This window comes from Mesocricetus auratus, unplaced genomic scaffold, assembly GCF_017639785.1.
Source record: "Mesocricetus auratus isolate SY011 unplaced genomic scaffold, BCM_Maur_2.0 Super-Scaffold_100046, whole genome shotgun sequence".
In the NCBI taxonomy this organism is placed as follows: Eukaryota; Metazoa; Chordata; class Mammalia; order Rodentia; family Cricetidae; genus Mesocricetus; species Mesocricetus auratus.
In genome coordinates, this window is record NW_024429223.1 from 1018145 (window position 1) to 1032467 (window position 14323).

At 40.5% G+C, this 14323-nt stretch overlaps 1 protein-coding gene across 1 annotated transcript; it reads left to right on the forward strand.

Annotated features, from left to right (window-relative positions):
- The first annotated feature begins 359 nt into the window (after positions 1-359).
- Positions 360-13999, forward strand: LOC101844221 (cytochrome P450 2B1-like). Its single transcript, XM_005081834.4, has 9 exons — positions 360-576; positions 5900-6062; positions 6211-6360; positions 8301-8461; positions 9102-9278; positions 9725-9866; positions 11266-11453; positions 11623-11764; positions 13495-13999. The coding sequence occupies exons 1-9, from the start codon at positions 406-408 to the stop codon at positions 13674-13676; spliced, it is 1476 nt and encodes a 491-aa protein (XP_005081891.1). The 5' UTR covers positions 360-405; the 3' UTR covers positions 13677-13999.
- The last annotated feature ends 324 nt before the right edge of the window (positions 14000-14323 follow it).

The following is a 14323-nucleotide window of genomic DNA, read 5'->3' on the forward strand; positions in this document are numbered from 1 at the left end:
TAGACTCAAACACACAAACACATATCTGCACATTCATATGAGAAATGATCTTTCATGCATAAAAAGCCTACACTGCACATACTCAGGTCAATGCCTGGATAGAAAGAGGTGAGCTGGTATTTGTGCACTCACTCACAGTAATTGACACCATACCCAATGCCCTTTTGACCTATGTTTCTGTTTCGTGCCGTCCTTGCCAACATCTAGCACAGGGGAAAGGGAATAATGAGCGAGCAGGTCACTGGCAGGCCAGCAAAGCAGGAAGTATGGGTTAGGTCACTCCTGGACAGTGATAAGAGAGGAGGCAGGAGCAGTTTAAGTTGCGTAACTGGGTAGAGATCATGATTCAGTTTAAAAGGTCCTGCTGGATTGTGCAGTGAAGTGGATGGTGTTCGGTTGAGGACCATGGAGCCTAGTACCCTGCTCCTTCTCACTCTCCTCCTGGGCTTCTTAGTGCTCCTGGTCAGGCGTCACCCAAAGGCTCGTGGCCGCCTCCCACCAGGACCCCGTCCTCTGCCCTTCTTAGGAAACCTCCTGCAGATGGACAAAGGAGGCCTTCTCAATTCTTTCAGGCAGGTGAGATTTATATGGTACCTTAGTGTTGGCTTGCTTCTCCTTTTGTTTGTGGAGATCACTCATCAGGATGAGCAAGAGACCCCTTCCAGGCTGTAGGTTAAATCACTGGGTGTTAGGGGAGATGTTTATTAGTGATGGATTGTGCTCAGATTAGCAGACTTGTCCTTGATAAGCTTGAATTGTGTGGGACACTCTGCTTGGAGTATGAAAGTTGTAGATGTCTTGAGGTGTAAGGATGTAGAATTTCACTCTATGGGGACTGTTCCAGAAAACAATAAAATTGTCAGAATCATCAAAAACAGGTTTTTCTCCTGACAATAAAGAAAGAGCTAAGATTAGCTTGAGGTGTTGAGAGACAAAGGGGAGGATAGGCAGGCAGGGTGGTAGGAGGGTTGAGTAAGAAGTAATTATCAGTTTCTTCCAGCAGCTGGAATTATATTTACCAGTCTCTTCATCAACGCCTCACATTTTGGATTTAATGCTGAATTACCATTTGTTTATTAATAATTAATCAGCATCTGTGATACTACTATCTGTGAGAGCACTGAAGCAGTGACTGTAAGTTCTTCTCCTCAAGATGGAGTTTCTGTCCTGCCAGGTGCTACAGAGCTTCAGTCCCAAATAAAAACACAGAGGATTATATTAATTATAAACTGTTTGGCTAGTGTCTCGGGCTTCTATTGGCCTACTCTCTCTTAATTATTAACCCATATCTATTATACTATGTATTACTGTGAGGCTGTGACTTATCCACAATGCTCCTGCATGCTACTCCTTCCTCAGATACATAGCATCTCTCTGGTTACTCTGCAAATTTGTCTTCCCAGCATTCTCCTACTCGGGTAGCCCTGGATATACTTCCTACCTGTCCATTGGCCAAAACAGCTTTATTCATTAACCAATGATAGAAACATATATTCACATCATACAGAATACAGAAGGATATCCCCCATCAGATTCCTCTGTCTCGCCCCATGGCTATGGAGGTCTCCCTCTTGGACACTGTATTTGTTACTCCTTGGATTTTAAATGATCCTCCATTAATGACAAGTTTATTTGTTTTAACTTATATTTGAGACTGAATCTCCACAAGTTATTTTGTTGTTGTTGGGAGTTACTCCAATTTTTTGTGTCTTCTGAGATTTGCTTCATTGATGAGAATGTAGTTCATTTTATAAAAGGTACCATGTGGTGCTGAGAAAAAGGTATATTCTTTTGTGTTTGAATGGACTGTTCTACAGATGTCAGCTAAGCCCAATTGGTTCATAACTTCTATTAGTTCCTGTGTTTCTTTGTTAAGTTTCTGTCTCTTTTTACTGTTTAGTTTTGAGAGTGAGGTTTTGAAGTCTCCCACTACAAGTGTATGAGGTTTTATATATGATTTGAGTTTTAGTAATGCTTCTTTTATGAATATGGTTGCCTTTTTATTTGGGGCATAGGTATTCAGAATTGAGAATTCATCTTCATGGGGTTTTCCTGAGATAAATATAAAATGATCTTCTTTATCTCTTTTGATTAAGTTTAGTTTAATGTCTAATTTGTTAGCTATTGGGATAGCTACACCAGCTTGCTTCTTAAGGCCATTTGATTGTAAAATCTTTTCCCAGTACTTTACTCTGAGGTAATGTCTGCTTTGAAGTTGAAGTGTTTCTTGTATGCAGCAGAAGGGTGGATTCTGTCTTTATATCCATTCTGTTTGCCTGTGTCTTTTTATAGGCAAGTTAAGACCATTAATATTGAGGGAAATTAAGGACAATTGAGTGTTAATTCTTGTTTGCCTTGGATTTGTTGTTGGTGGTGGTGGTATTGTATATATATTTTCCCCTTTTTATCTTTTGGCTTGTGGTAAAGTGTGTATCTATTACCTATGTATATGTGAGTGTAGTTAGTTTCCTTAGGTTGGAGTTTTTCTTCCTGTACTTTCTGTAGTGCTGGAATTGTATATCTGTATAATTTAAATCTGGTTTTGCATGGAGTATTTTGTTTTCTCTATATATAGTGATTGGAAGCTTTGCTGGGATAGTAGTCTTGAATGGCATCCATGGTCTCTTAGAACATCTATCCAAGATCTGTTTTTCAGAGTTTCCTTTGAGAAATCAGGTGTAATTATGATAGGTCTGATTTTATCTGTTTCTTAGCCCTTTTCCTTTGCTGCTCTTAATATTCTTTCTTTATTCTGTATGCTTGGTGTTTTGATTATTATGTGGTGAGGGGACATTTTTGTGCTTCAGTCTATTTGTTGTTCTGCAAGCTTCTTGTACTTTCATTGGCATATCTTTCTTTAGGTTGGGAAAGTTTTCTTCTACGATTTTGTTGAATAGGTTTTAACCACCTTTGAGGAGGGTTTCTTCATCTTTTTCAATACCTATTATTCTATGGTTTGGTGTTTTCATGGTGTCTCATATTTCCTAGATATTTTGTGTTAGGGATTTGTAAGGGTTAGGGTTTTCTTTTGTTAATGAATCTATTTCCTCTAGTGTATCTTCAAGACCTGAGATTCTCTCTTCCATCTCTTGTATTCTGTTGGCTATGCTTGCATCTGTAGTTCCTGATATTTTACCCAGCTTTTCTATTTATAGCATTCCCCCAGTCTGTTTTCTTTATTGTCAGCATTTCAACTTTCAAGCCTTGAACTGTTTGTAGTGTTTTCTTAACCTGTTTTTTTAGTTGGTTTTTACTGACATTCATTGCTTTCTTTAAGAGATTTGCTTATTTCTTGCAGGCTTTGGTTTGTCTTTTCCTCCATTTCTTGCATTTTTCTTCTATTTTTAAGGGGTTTGGTCATTTCCTCTCTGAGGGTCTCTATTGTCTTCATAAAGTTGTTTTTAAGGTCATTCTCTGCTGTTTCATCTTTGTTGGGATCTTCGGGTCTTGCTGGTGTGGAATCCCTAGACTCTTGTGACCTCATATTGGTCTTAATGTTGTTTAATGTATTCTTCTACTTCTGTCTTTCCCTCTCATTCCACTCCTCCCCCACCTCCGTCCAAAGCACCACCCAGTCCCCACTTCGCTGCCCAGGGAGGATGAGGCCCTCCATGGGGGATTTCCAGAATCTGTTATTTCATCTAAGGCAGGCAGTAGGACCTCCTCCATGTGTCCAGGGTGGAATGGGCTCCCAAAATCCATTTGTGTGCCAAGGCCTCCTCACTGACACCAACATTCAGGGGGTCTGGATAAGTCCTCTCAGCCATCAGCCTGGGGTCCATGAGCTCCCACTTGTTCAGGTCAGCTGTTTCTAGGGGTTTACCCAGATTGGTCTTGATCCCTTTGCTCATCACTCCTCCCTCTCTGCTACTGAGTTCCAGGAGTTTAGTTCACTGTTTAGCTGTGAGTGTCTGCCTTTGCTTCCATCAGCAACTGAATGAAGGCTCTATGATGGCATTTAAGGTAGTCATCAATCTCATTATTGGGGAAGGGTTTTTAAGGTAGCCTCTCCACTATTGCTTAATTTGCCAGTTGGTGTCATCCTTGTAGATCTCTGGAAATTTCTTTTATATTTCTTTTTCCTTTATGTAAAAAGGGTGTTTTACCTACACAAATGTCTGTGTTCCATGTGCGTGCCAGATATATGTAGAGGTCAAAAGAACGCATTGGATCCCCTACAATTGGAGTTAATGATACTTGTAGACTACCATGTGTGGGCTAGGAACCAAAGCCAGATCCTCTGAACTACATATTAACCTCTGATCCATCTCTCCAGCTATTCCAGTTTTAACTTTGAACTATGATGTTGTTCAAGTTGATCATTAATCAAAAACAACAGTTCTCAATCTTATTACTCCTTGTGGTATGACCTATCATCACCACTTTTTCACTATTCAGACTCAGTGGATTAACTTTAAGTGTGCTCAAGCTTCATTTAAATAACAGCAAACATAAGAAGTTTCTTTTATGCCAAAATTAAGTGGGTGATCATTTCTATCAATCATCTGATAGACCAACTTTTTTATTGATATACAAGATTTCCCAGTGTGGGCTCACCAGTATGTTTGGTGTAACATCATATTAAGTAGGTTTCTTTATAGGAGTAATCTGGTTCATTCATATGATGAACAGGTATATGTATTTTTGATGTTGTACAAACATTTGGAGATGAAGTTTGTATGTATTCATTCATCTTCAAAGATTATAGCTGATTCTACACAAAGGCAGATTTTTACTTACACATTTACCCATCTGTGGACTGAAAATACTTAGGAGAAAGGCATTTTGGGCTGGGTTTGGCCCACACAAGCAAACCTAGCACTTCAGATACTGAGGCTTGAGAATGACTAGAGACAACTTAAACTACATAGTGTCTCCCAAATCATACTGGCCTACATAGCAAATTCCTGATGTTCAGTTCATTGTCATCATATTAGGAGCATGACAACAAGGATGGCAGTCACTGGAACAGCAGCTGAGATACACATCCTGTCCCCTAGGCATAGAAAAAACTCTGGGATTAACATAGGCTTTTAAAATCTGAAAGCCCTCTCCCTGTGACACACTTCCTCCAGCAAGTTCACACCTCCTAATTCTTCTCATATTTTAAAATAGTACCACTTCCTGGTGACAAAGCATTCATATATGTGATTCTGTGGGGTCAATCCTATTCAAAACAACCACACTCAGTGCCAACCTGTCCTCATGGAAGAATTATATTCCTCCTGATAAGAAAACCAGGATTTGATGGTCATTTTTCCCGGTGCCACCCACTTTAAACTGCCCAGTAGAGACATTATATGGGAATGGGGCCCAATTTGCAACACTCTATACTAACAGATATTAACAGAATATATTCTCAGAAGCCTAAGCTGCAGCAAGCCTAATCTACAATTATGTTCAAGGTACAACTATTTTCCTGTAGTTTCTAACATGTCTGGTTATTTTATTACTTATTACTGACTCATATTAAAGACAGTACTCCTGTAGTTAAACCCTACCTTGTGCAACTTAACATTTCCTCAGCAAGTTTAATGCTGGATCCATTGTAATGTCAATTCATCACTCTCAGTTTTCCTATATCACATCTACATCATGTTTATCTTTTGACAAAGTTTTCATGTAGCCGGGGCTGGCTTCCAGAGCAACAGCAGTCACAGATGATTTTCAACCCCAGATCCACCACATTTACTTTCACAGTATTGCTCAGAATGTCTAACACCCATGCAGACATTCATAGTGTTGTATTAACTCTGATAATGCTAGATTCTCAGAAGCAATATGGTAGCCAGGCTTGGGGGAGATTCCTATTTATCCAATATGTATCTTAGTGTTTTAACTGTGTAACAACAATGTCTGCCCTGACTAACTACAACAATGGTTCCCTTATGCTTGACAGTTTCAAGGAAAATATGGAGATGTGTTTACATTGCACCTGGGACCAAAGCCAGTGGTCATGTTGTATGGGACAGAGGCCATAAGGGAGGCTCTAGTGGACCAAGCTGAGGCTTTCTCTGGCCGGACAGCAATTGCTGTGCTTAAACCTATTTTCATGGACTATGGTAAGAGTCTCAAAGATTCGGGTGAAATGTGATGGAGAATGGGCACAGATAGAGGAGAATCTGATAGAAGGGTGGGCAAGGGCGGAGAAGGATCCAGGTTTCTTTGAACTTCCTCTGTAACTCAACCATATTTCCCTTACATTCTTAGGTGTGATCTTTTCCAATGGGGAACGTTGGAAGATCCTTCGGAGATTCTCTCTAGTTACCATGAGAGACTTCGGCATGGGAAAGCGGAGTGTGGAGGAGCGGATTCAGGAGGAAGCCCAATGTTTGGTAGAGGAGCTAAGGAAATCCCAGGGTGAGTCCCAAATCATAGGCATAAAGAAAGATGGTGAAGCCAGGACATATGTGCACATCCAAAGAAAGAAAATAGACATACATGGTCAGAGAAAAAATACTTGCCCACACAGACACACACCAACACAGACACAGGCAAAGGCACAGGCACACGCATGTGCACACACACACACACACACACACAAACATACACACAAGCATACACACATTGACACTGGGGAGAGGAAGAGAGAATTACAGAAGGATCACAGGAAGAAATGAGCATTTAAGAATAACTCAGAGACATATATTGAGTCATTTGCATGTTGACTACTTATCTTCAGGGAAATTGATGCCTGTGTTAATAATGCATGTCAGTCTTGAATTATGACACAAATCTGTCCTCCCAATACTCAGGGGACAGAGACAGGAGGGTCATACATTCAAAGCCAGTGTGGCTACATCATGAAATCTTATTTCAAAGAGAAAAAGAGGTATATGCTGTTGTGCCAGCCTAACACACATAAAATTCCTTGTCTTATCTGTAATACCACACCATTTGCATATTGTTAATTCTATTTGTGTTGGTATACTTGAGATTTATGTAGGGGATTAGAAGGTAGGGGTCATCCTTGATTTCATATGGTATTCAAGGCCATATTGGTTATATTAAGCAGTCTCAAACATGGTCTTTGTCCAAGTTAAGTGTTGGAAGTAGGGAACTGTGTTTTACCTTGTGGATGTTTTCTGGATAGGGCAGTGAAGAGGACCTGTGGGGTGTTTCACTGTGTGAGAATTATAGGCATTTCTGCGTAATTACAAAAACTTCATAATAGGGCACATTGTTTTTGGGGGGGGTTTTTTGTTGTTTATTTGGTTTTTATGAGACAGGGTTTCTCTGTATTGTTTTGGAGGCTATCGGTCCAGCCCGGCCTCAAACTCACAGAGATCCACCTGTCTCTGCCTCCCGAGTGCTGGGATTAAAGGCGTTGCGCCACCACCACCCGGCAACAGGGCACATTGTTGACAGAGTCTGTTGTCAGCAATTCATTTCTTCAGGCTGGTGTTTGTCATCTTCTAACATTTCTCAGGAGACATGAGACATAGAGGCCAAAAATAGTAAAGGATATCAAGAAACTAAGAAAACAGAAGGATAAATCAGGGTGACATAGACCAAAAAGCTGCTATGGATCTTAAGAAACCAAAGAGAAGAGAAAATACGGTGGAAAGGGAATGAGGAGAGTAGAGAGCAGAAGAAAGCAGATAGTGTGAGGGAAAAGAAAAAGAAACTGACATGCATCAGTAAACGATCTGCAGAACAATTAAAAACAATAGACAAGTGAGACTCAGAGAGAGTAACGCCAATGACCCAATACTGCTGGACTGATAGCATCCCTCCTACTATGAAGGCCCATGAATAAAACTGGAATATAAAGGAGGCAGATTCCAGATGCTGATGGTTCTTGGAACACCATAGAGCCTAGGAACAGAGAAGAAATCGAGGAAGACTCACAGATGAGAGACTACAAAATCCATAAAGCAAACCACTAAACAATTCTGTGCACCATTCCTGCAAGTATGATATTCCAATTGGATCAGAGTCATAATGTTGGCCTGGGAAGGGATGCAGGTTAGGGAGTAATTTACACATGCTCTCCTTGTCACATCTATGGATCTGTGTCCTGGACACAGTCATAAGTAGCTATATTAACTTGGAGAAATTAGTGACTATCTCTGTATATACTAATATCATTGCACATTATGTATAATATTGAGAGGAAACTAAATAAAGTGATGTGTGCAATCCTGAGTGCAGGACCCAGTACATCATATGTGAAGATGGGGCAGCAAATGTTGCCATTCTTTGAGTAATGAGTGGTGTGAACAGCTGCATGGAGATGGGGACAAGTCCAAATTCTCCTCTTGATGCCATGTCTCCTGTCTTGACTTTTCACCATCCAGGAGCACCTCTGGACCCCACCTTCCTCTTCCAGTGCATCACAGCCAATATCATCTGTTCCATTGTCTTTGGAGAGCGCTTTGACTACAGAGATGGCCAGTTCCTGCGCCTGTTGGACCTGTTCTATCAGATCACCTCACTCCTTAGTACACTATCCAGTCAGGTTAGTGGTTGGGGAGAGGGAAGCATCCAAGGCAGAGGAAATAAGATTCCGTTCTGTTGGTGAAGAAGGTCTGGAAGAAAGTCAGAGATTACATGGAGAGACAAGAAGATTGAGAGCAGGAGGGAGAGATGTGATGATATCTTTCTTAAAAGAATCCATTCTATCTAGCTCTATCATTTTATTATCCAGACCAATTTTGAACACAATTTAGAGAAAGAGAGAGGCGGGATACAGGGCCAAGACAACATGGAAACCCAAGCAGCCTGAGTCCTAGAGGGAAGAAAGGAAGGTGGCTTAACACCTCAACAAGGCCATCTTTGAATAAGTATCAATTTGAGTACAATGTGAACGACAAGAGACCCTGATTGAAAAAGAAAATGAAACACAAAATAGTGACTCAGGAAATAGAGTACACAAGAAAAGTGTCAGAGAAAGAATAAGAGAGACAGAATGACAAAATGGTGTATGTATATGTTCTTGAAAGGCGAAATGAAGGAGCAAGAGATGAGCAAATAGTGGTTAGAGCATAGGATGGAAGGAGAGAAAGTGGATTTTCATGACATATGGGAACCTAGGAACACATCCTGCTCCTTGAGACCTGATAGCTCCAGGTGACCTCCTGGTCCTTTCTTTCATGCAGATGTTTGAGTTCTTTTCTGGCTTCCTGAAGTACTTTCCTGGTACCCACGTACAAGTTTCCAAAAACCTGCAGGAAATCCTTGAATACATTGGACATAGTGTGGAGAAGCACAGGGCAAACTTGGACCCCAGTAATCCAAGAGACTTCATAGATACCTATCTTCTACGTATGGAAAAGGTAAATCCTGCATGAATTATTGAGTGAATAGGTAAAAATAAAAGTTGAGAACTTGAGCAGTGGAAAAGAGTTGGGGGAGACAGACAATTGGAAGAATGGACAAGAAATTGAGTGGAGAAGAAACACTATAATCCAGAAAATGGAGAATAGAGAAAGGAATAAGAAAATGAAGTAGGGAGAAAGATTGCTGTGGAAGAAACAATGCAAGGGACAATAAAACAGAAAGTGTCGCAGAGGAAGAGAGATTTTGGTAGACAAAACATGACAAACTAGCAAGGAACAAAGTAGAGACAGAAGACAGAACAGACCAAGAGACATTTTCAAGGTTGAGACATGACATGTGGTTCCTAAAATGAAAGACAAAAGGGGAGATCCCAGCATGTGTTTATCTCTCTGTAAGGCTCCAGTCACCCTGACCCTCCCTTCTCTCTCCTCTCTGGAACCAGGAGAAGTCCAACCCACACACGGAGTTCCATCACCGGAACCTCATGATCACCGTGCTGTCTCTCTTCTTTGCTGGCACCGAGACCAGCAGCACCACGCTCCGCTATGGCTTCCTGCTCCTGCTCAAGTACCCCCATGTTGCAGGTGTGTCACTGGCAACAAGTGAAGGAGCTTCTACTTCCATTTTGGCTTTGGCGTTTTGTGTAGATGAGAGAGACATGTGCCTCTTACATCTGGGACTCTGGAGGGTTTGGTCTACTTCTAATCTAAGTCAGTACTGTGGGTCATATGTGAATGAACACCCAGCTGAACCATCTTTTACTATCACTTAAAGGGTGATACATCCATCAATCGAACTTATATTTCCTCTTTATTTCCTTCCTTCCTTATTTCCTTCCATCTTTACATTTTTCTATTCATTCATCATTCTATCCATGCACCTCTTCATTCATCTATTTATTCTATTTGTTCACCTACATGTATGACCACCCATTTGTCATCCACCTATACCTTCATAGATTTTCCCATCTGTCTAAGCCATTTCTCTTTCCAAATATCTAGTTACTCAACCATCCTTCCATCCACACAACTATAAATACTTATTCATACACACACATCCCCATACACATTCAGAATATGCACCCATTCAACACTATTTCAATCCACTGACCAATTGATTCTTTAATCACCCTGCAAGTCATTTCATTAATTTGTTTCAGTTTATCAACTTATCTTTCCTTTGATCACTAGATTTACATAAATTATTTGTCAGTGATTCATTCATACATTCATCTGTCCTTCTATTAACCTGTTTCATTCCTTATTCCCTTCACTAACTGTCCTTTGAATTCATCTTTCCTTTATCATGTATTCCTACATTTTGGATCACCTGTTGATTTAAAGTTCAATGTCTATTCATTTCATTAACTCATGAAACTCTCTACTTATTAATATATTCATTCATTTTCTTATGTATTACTTTTTATCCTCATCTGTTGATATTCTCATTTGCTAATCTATCTGCTTCTTAGTTATATTTCTGAGGATAGAACCTCGAGTAATTAACATAAAATTCCATGTTAAGTTGTGGCACATGCATGAGTGGAAGTCTGTCTCTGTGTGTGTGTTTGTGCCCTTGTATGCGCATTTTTATATGTGTGTGAGAGAGAGAGTGTCTATGTGTTCTTGAGCATATGTGTATAAAGAGACAACACATTCCCTAGCAAAGGTGTGAATTTTTATTTCTTTTCTTCTGCTCACTCTCACACAATTATTATTGCTTCAAATTCTTCTAATACAGTAGCTCCTTTTCTCTTTATACAAAAAACCCTGCTTAAATGTGGTTGAAACTCACCAAGGACAGATTTCATATAGTTTTAAACATGAGCAGAGAGGGACAGTCGCTTAAATGCAGGACAGTTTGTACAGAGTTTTTTCAGAAGATTCTCATTACTGCCCTCTTTCTTAGGTTATTGCTCACAGAATAAAATATCTTTGCTACAAATCTGACAAAATACACCCACTCTTCCATGTCTATGTGCAGAGAAAGTCCAAAAGGAGATTGATCAGGTAATCGGGTCCCACCGCCAACCATCCCTTGAAGACCGCCACAAAATGCCATACACTGAGGCTGTCATCAATGAGATTCAGAGATTTTCAGACATTATCCCAGCTGGTGTGCCACACAGAGTCACCAGAGACACTTGGTTCCGAGGGTACCTGCTCCCCAAGGTGAGACCACCTGCCATTCTCTATATTATCAGCCTTCTGTATTCTACTTTATACTAGTACCAGCCTGCTGCCAATGCCTCAGAATTTCATGTGTCTTGTTGATTGATTGAATGTCTACATCTGTGATTTAGGGAGTATTAACATCTTTGTATCCCATAATGTCTCCTAGGACACTGAAGTGTACCCCATCCTGAGTTCAGCTCTGCATGACCCAAAGTACTTTAAGCAACCAGATACTTTCAATCCTGACCACTTCCTGGATGCCAATGGGGCCCTGAAGAAAAATGAAGCTTTTATGCCCTTCTCTATAGGTGAGATGGTCCTGTGCTTCCTTTCCCAAACACTAGGGGACAGGAACCTACTCCAGGACACAGACAGGACTAGGTCAATATTTACTGAGTCTATTCCAGTGCTTTGTTTGAAGAATTCCATTCAATAAACCTAAATTCCCATATGGGACTCTTGAACTAAAGGTGTGTCCTTGTTGTGAGGACTTTGAGGGAGGTATATAGAAGCCTCTAAACCTGAGCAAATTCATTTTTAAATAAGCAACAGCAAGATCAATTGACATCATCTATGTATATTGCTATCAACAGGGTAAGATCTTGATGGCTGGGGAGACACTGACCTTAGCACTGAGCACTGGGGAGATGTGGTAGGTCTTGACACACTTGCCCCTGTTGTATGCTCTTGTTAAATTGTATGATACATCAAAATTACTAGTATTTTTATGAGCCAAAATCCATTCACGATGGGTAATATCCTGAAACAGAGAAAGGCACGAATTACAGCACCCATCAGTGTCAGCATGTGTTTTCTGTATACAAGAGGGATATTGGCATGGACACAAAGCATGGTTGGTGCCAGCTCTGCTTTTGAATTACTAATTCATTCGTGCTGGATTAGTTCGCAGCCTGGGATAAGTCAACTGCTCTTAGTGACTGAGATTAGTTCTTCATTGGGAGAATATAATCTCAAGACAGTGTGTAATTCATTTGACTATTGCATTTGGGTAGTTTGTTACATGCAAAAGCTGCCTCCAATGAACTTTAACGAACTCTATGGGATGCAAACATGGAAACTTCATGTTCAGAATTTTAATCTTTTGGAGAAGGAGCTGTTCTAGAAACAAATGCTTAAACTTTTGTTGTCTCCCTGCACCCATGTCCTTATAGAATCCTGAGCTGAGTGTGTTAAGCAAGTTATCTTTGAAAGAGCCCCCAATCCAGCCTCTCATTGCTGTATTCTAGAAGATGCATTCCTGCTGAGCCTCTCTGCTCTCTGTCATCCCCAAATGGAGTAAGGAGAGACAGAAGAGGCTCCCACACTGTTCTGATCCCATCATTTTCCAGTGTCATTTACAGGCACATGATTCTATGTATAGCTTATATAGGATGCATAACATCATCTAGTTGTTAATCTAGAAACCTTTATAAACCTTGACCCTCTGGGCAGCCATTGTTAGGTACCAATCCCATCACATGAAAAAGGAGGAACACTAAAAATGTTGCATTATACTGGTGTACACGTACACATTTGGTTCCTACTGTAAGTGGATTTTTACAGATCTGGAAGAAAAGACACTAGTAATCCAACAAAATGTACAGATTTGTCACAAGTGCTCATGAGACATCCATCAACAAAATGGCACACATGCTATGAATTATTTATTTATTGTGTGTTGCAATGGTGGTAGTGGTGGTTTTGGTGGTGGTGGTGGTGTGTGTGTGTGTGTGTGTGTGTGTGTGTGTGTGTGTGTGTTTATATCAGAGGATAGCTTGTAGGAATTGCTTCTCTCCTGTAATGTGTGGGCCTAAGGTATTGAACTCATGTCATCTGGATTGATGGCAGGTTGCTTTCCGGAGTCTGAGATGTGTCACTGGCCCTTGCACCAGTTCTTTAAGGATTTGAGAGTTTCTTACTACTCTCCTTTGAATTGCAGGAGATGGTCAAACACATCCATTTTCATTGCTTTAGAGATGATACAATCCAAGGTTATACATGCTCTGGGTCTCATATGGCTCATTCTCTGTTCCCACAGGAAAGCGCATTTGTCTTGGTGAAGGTATTGCCCGCAGTGAACTGTTCCTTTTCTTCACCACCATCCTACAAAACTTCTCTGTGTCCAGTCCCATGGCTCCTAAAGACATTGACCTCAGTCCCAAGGAGGATGGCTTTGCAAGAGTGCCCCCAGAATACCAGATCTGCTTCTTGGCTCGATAACTTTGCTGAGGTGCTGTACTCAGTCCTATTGATAATGGACACTTCTTTTTGGCCCTGAGAGACCTGTTGGAAACCAGGCCCTAGATCAGTGCTTACACTCTTCCACCTTACTTGAAGCTTCTTCAAATAAATGAGATGTTTTTTGCACTGTGAATGCCACTGAAGATATCAACCAAGTGCCTTTCTTTGATGTGTGAACAGAGATTTCTGGAGGCTACATCTCATGCTGAATCATTTCCCTATTCCTAGAAAATGCATAGTCCCAATGTATCATCCCCATTGTTTTATAATCTAATTAAATGGATTATGTATGTGATCTGAAATCTGTCTCTATAGATAATGACTGACACCAGAAAATGATGATAGTCAGTGCTATAGGGAATACAATATATTTATTTACCAGAGAGAGAATCACACAAGCTGGGAGTCAGAAGCATGGCCGGCTTCCAAAAGAGGAGGTCCTTTTTCCTTTCACTTCCTTTTATCTCTACCTATGCTAATTTACTTGTCTCCACCCTCATGGGCAGATAACTTTGTGGGGTTCACTCCTACATATAGATTTTTTCTAAAATGTATGGTTCACAAAGCTGAATGACATAGCATGTGATTTTGGTGTTTGTGTGTCTTTTATTTCAAACAATATTATC

Coding starts and splice junctions, on each gene's coding strand:
- LOC101844221 (XM_005081834.4), top strand. CDS start 406: ATGGAGCCTAGTACCCTGCTCCTTCTCACTCTCCTCCTGGGCTTCTTA. Junction 577..5,899: donor TTCTCAATTCTTTCAGGCAG/GTGAGATTTATA, acceptor TATGCTTGACAG/TTTCAAGGAAAATATGGAGA. Junction 6,361..8,300: donor GGAGCTAAGGAAATCCCAGG/GTGAGTCCCAAA, acceptor TTCACCATCCAG/GAGCACCTCTGGACCCCACC.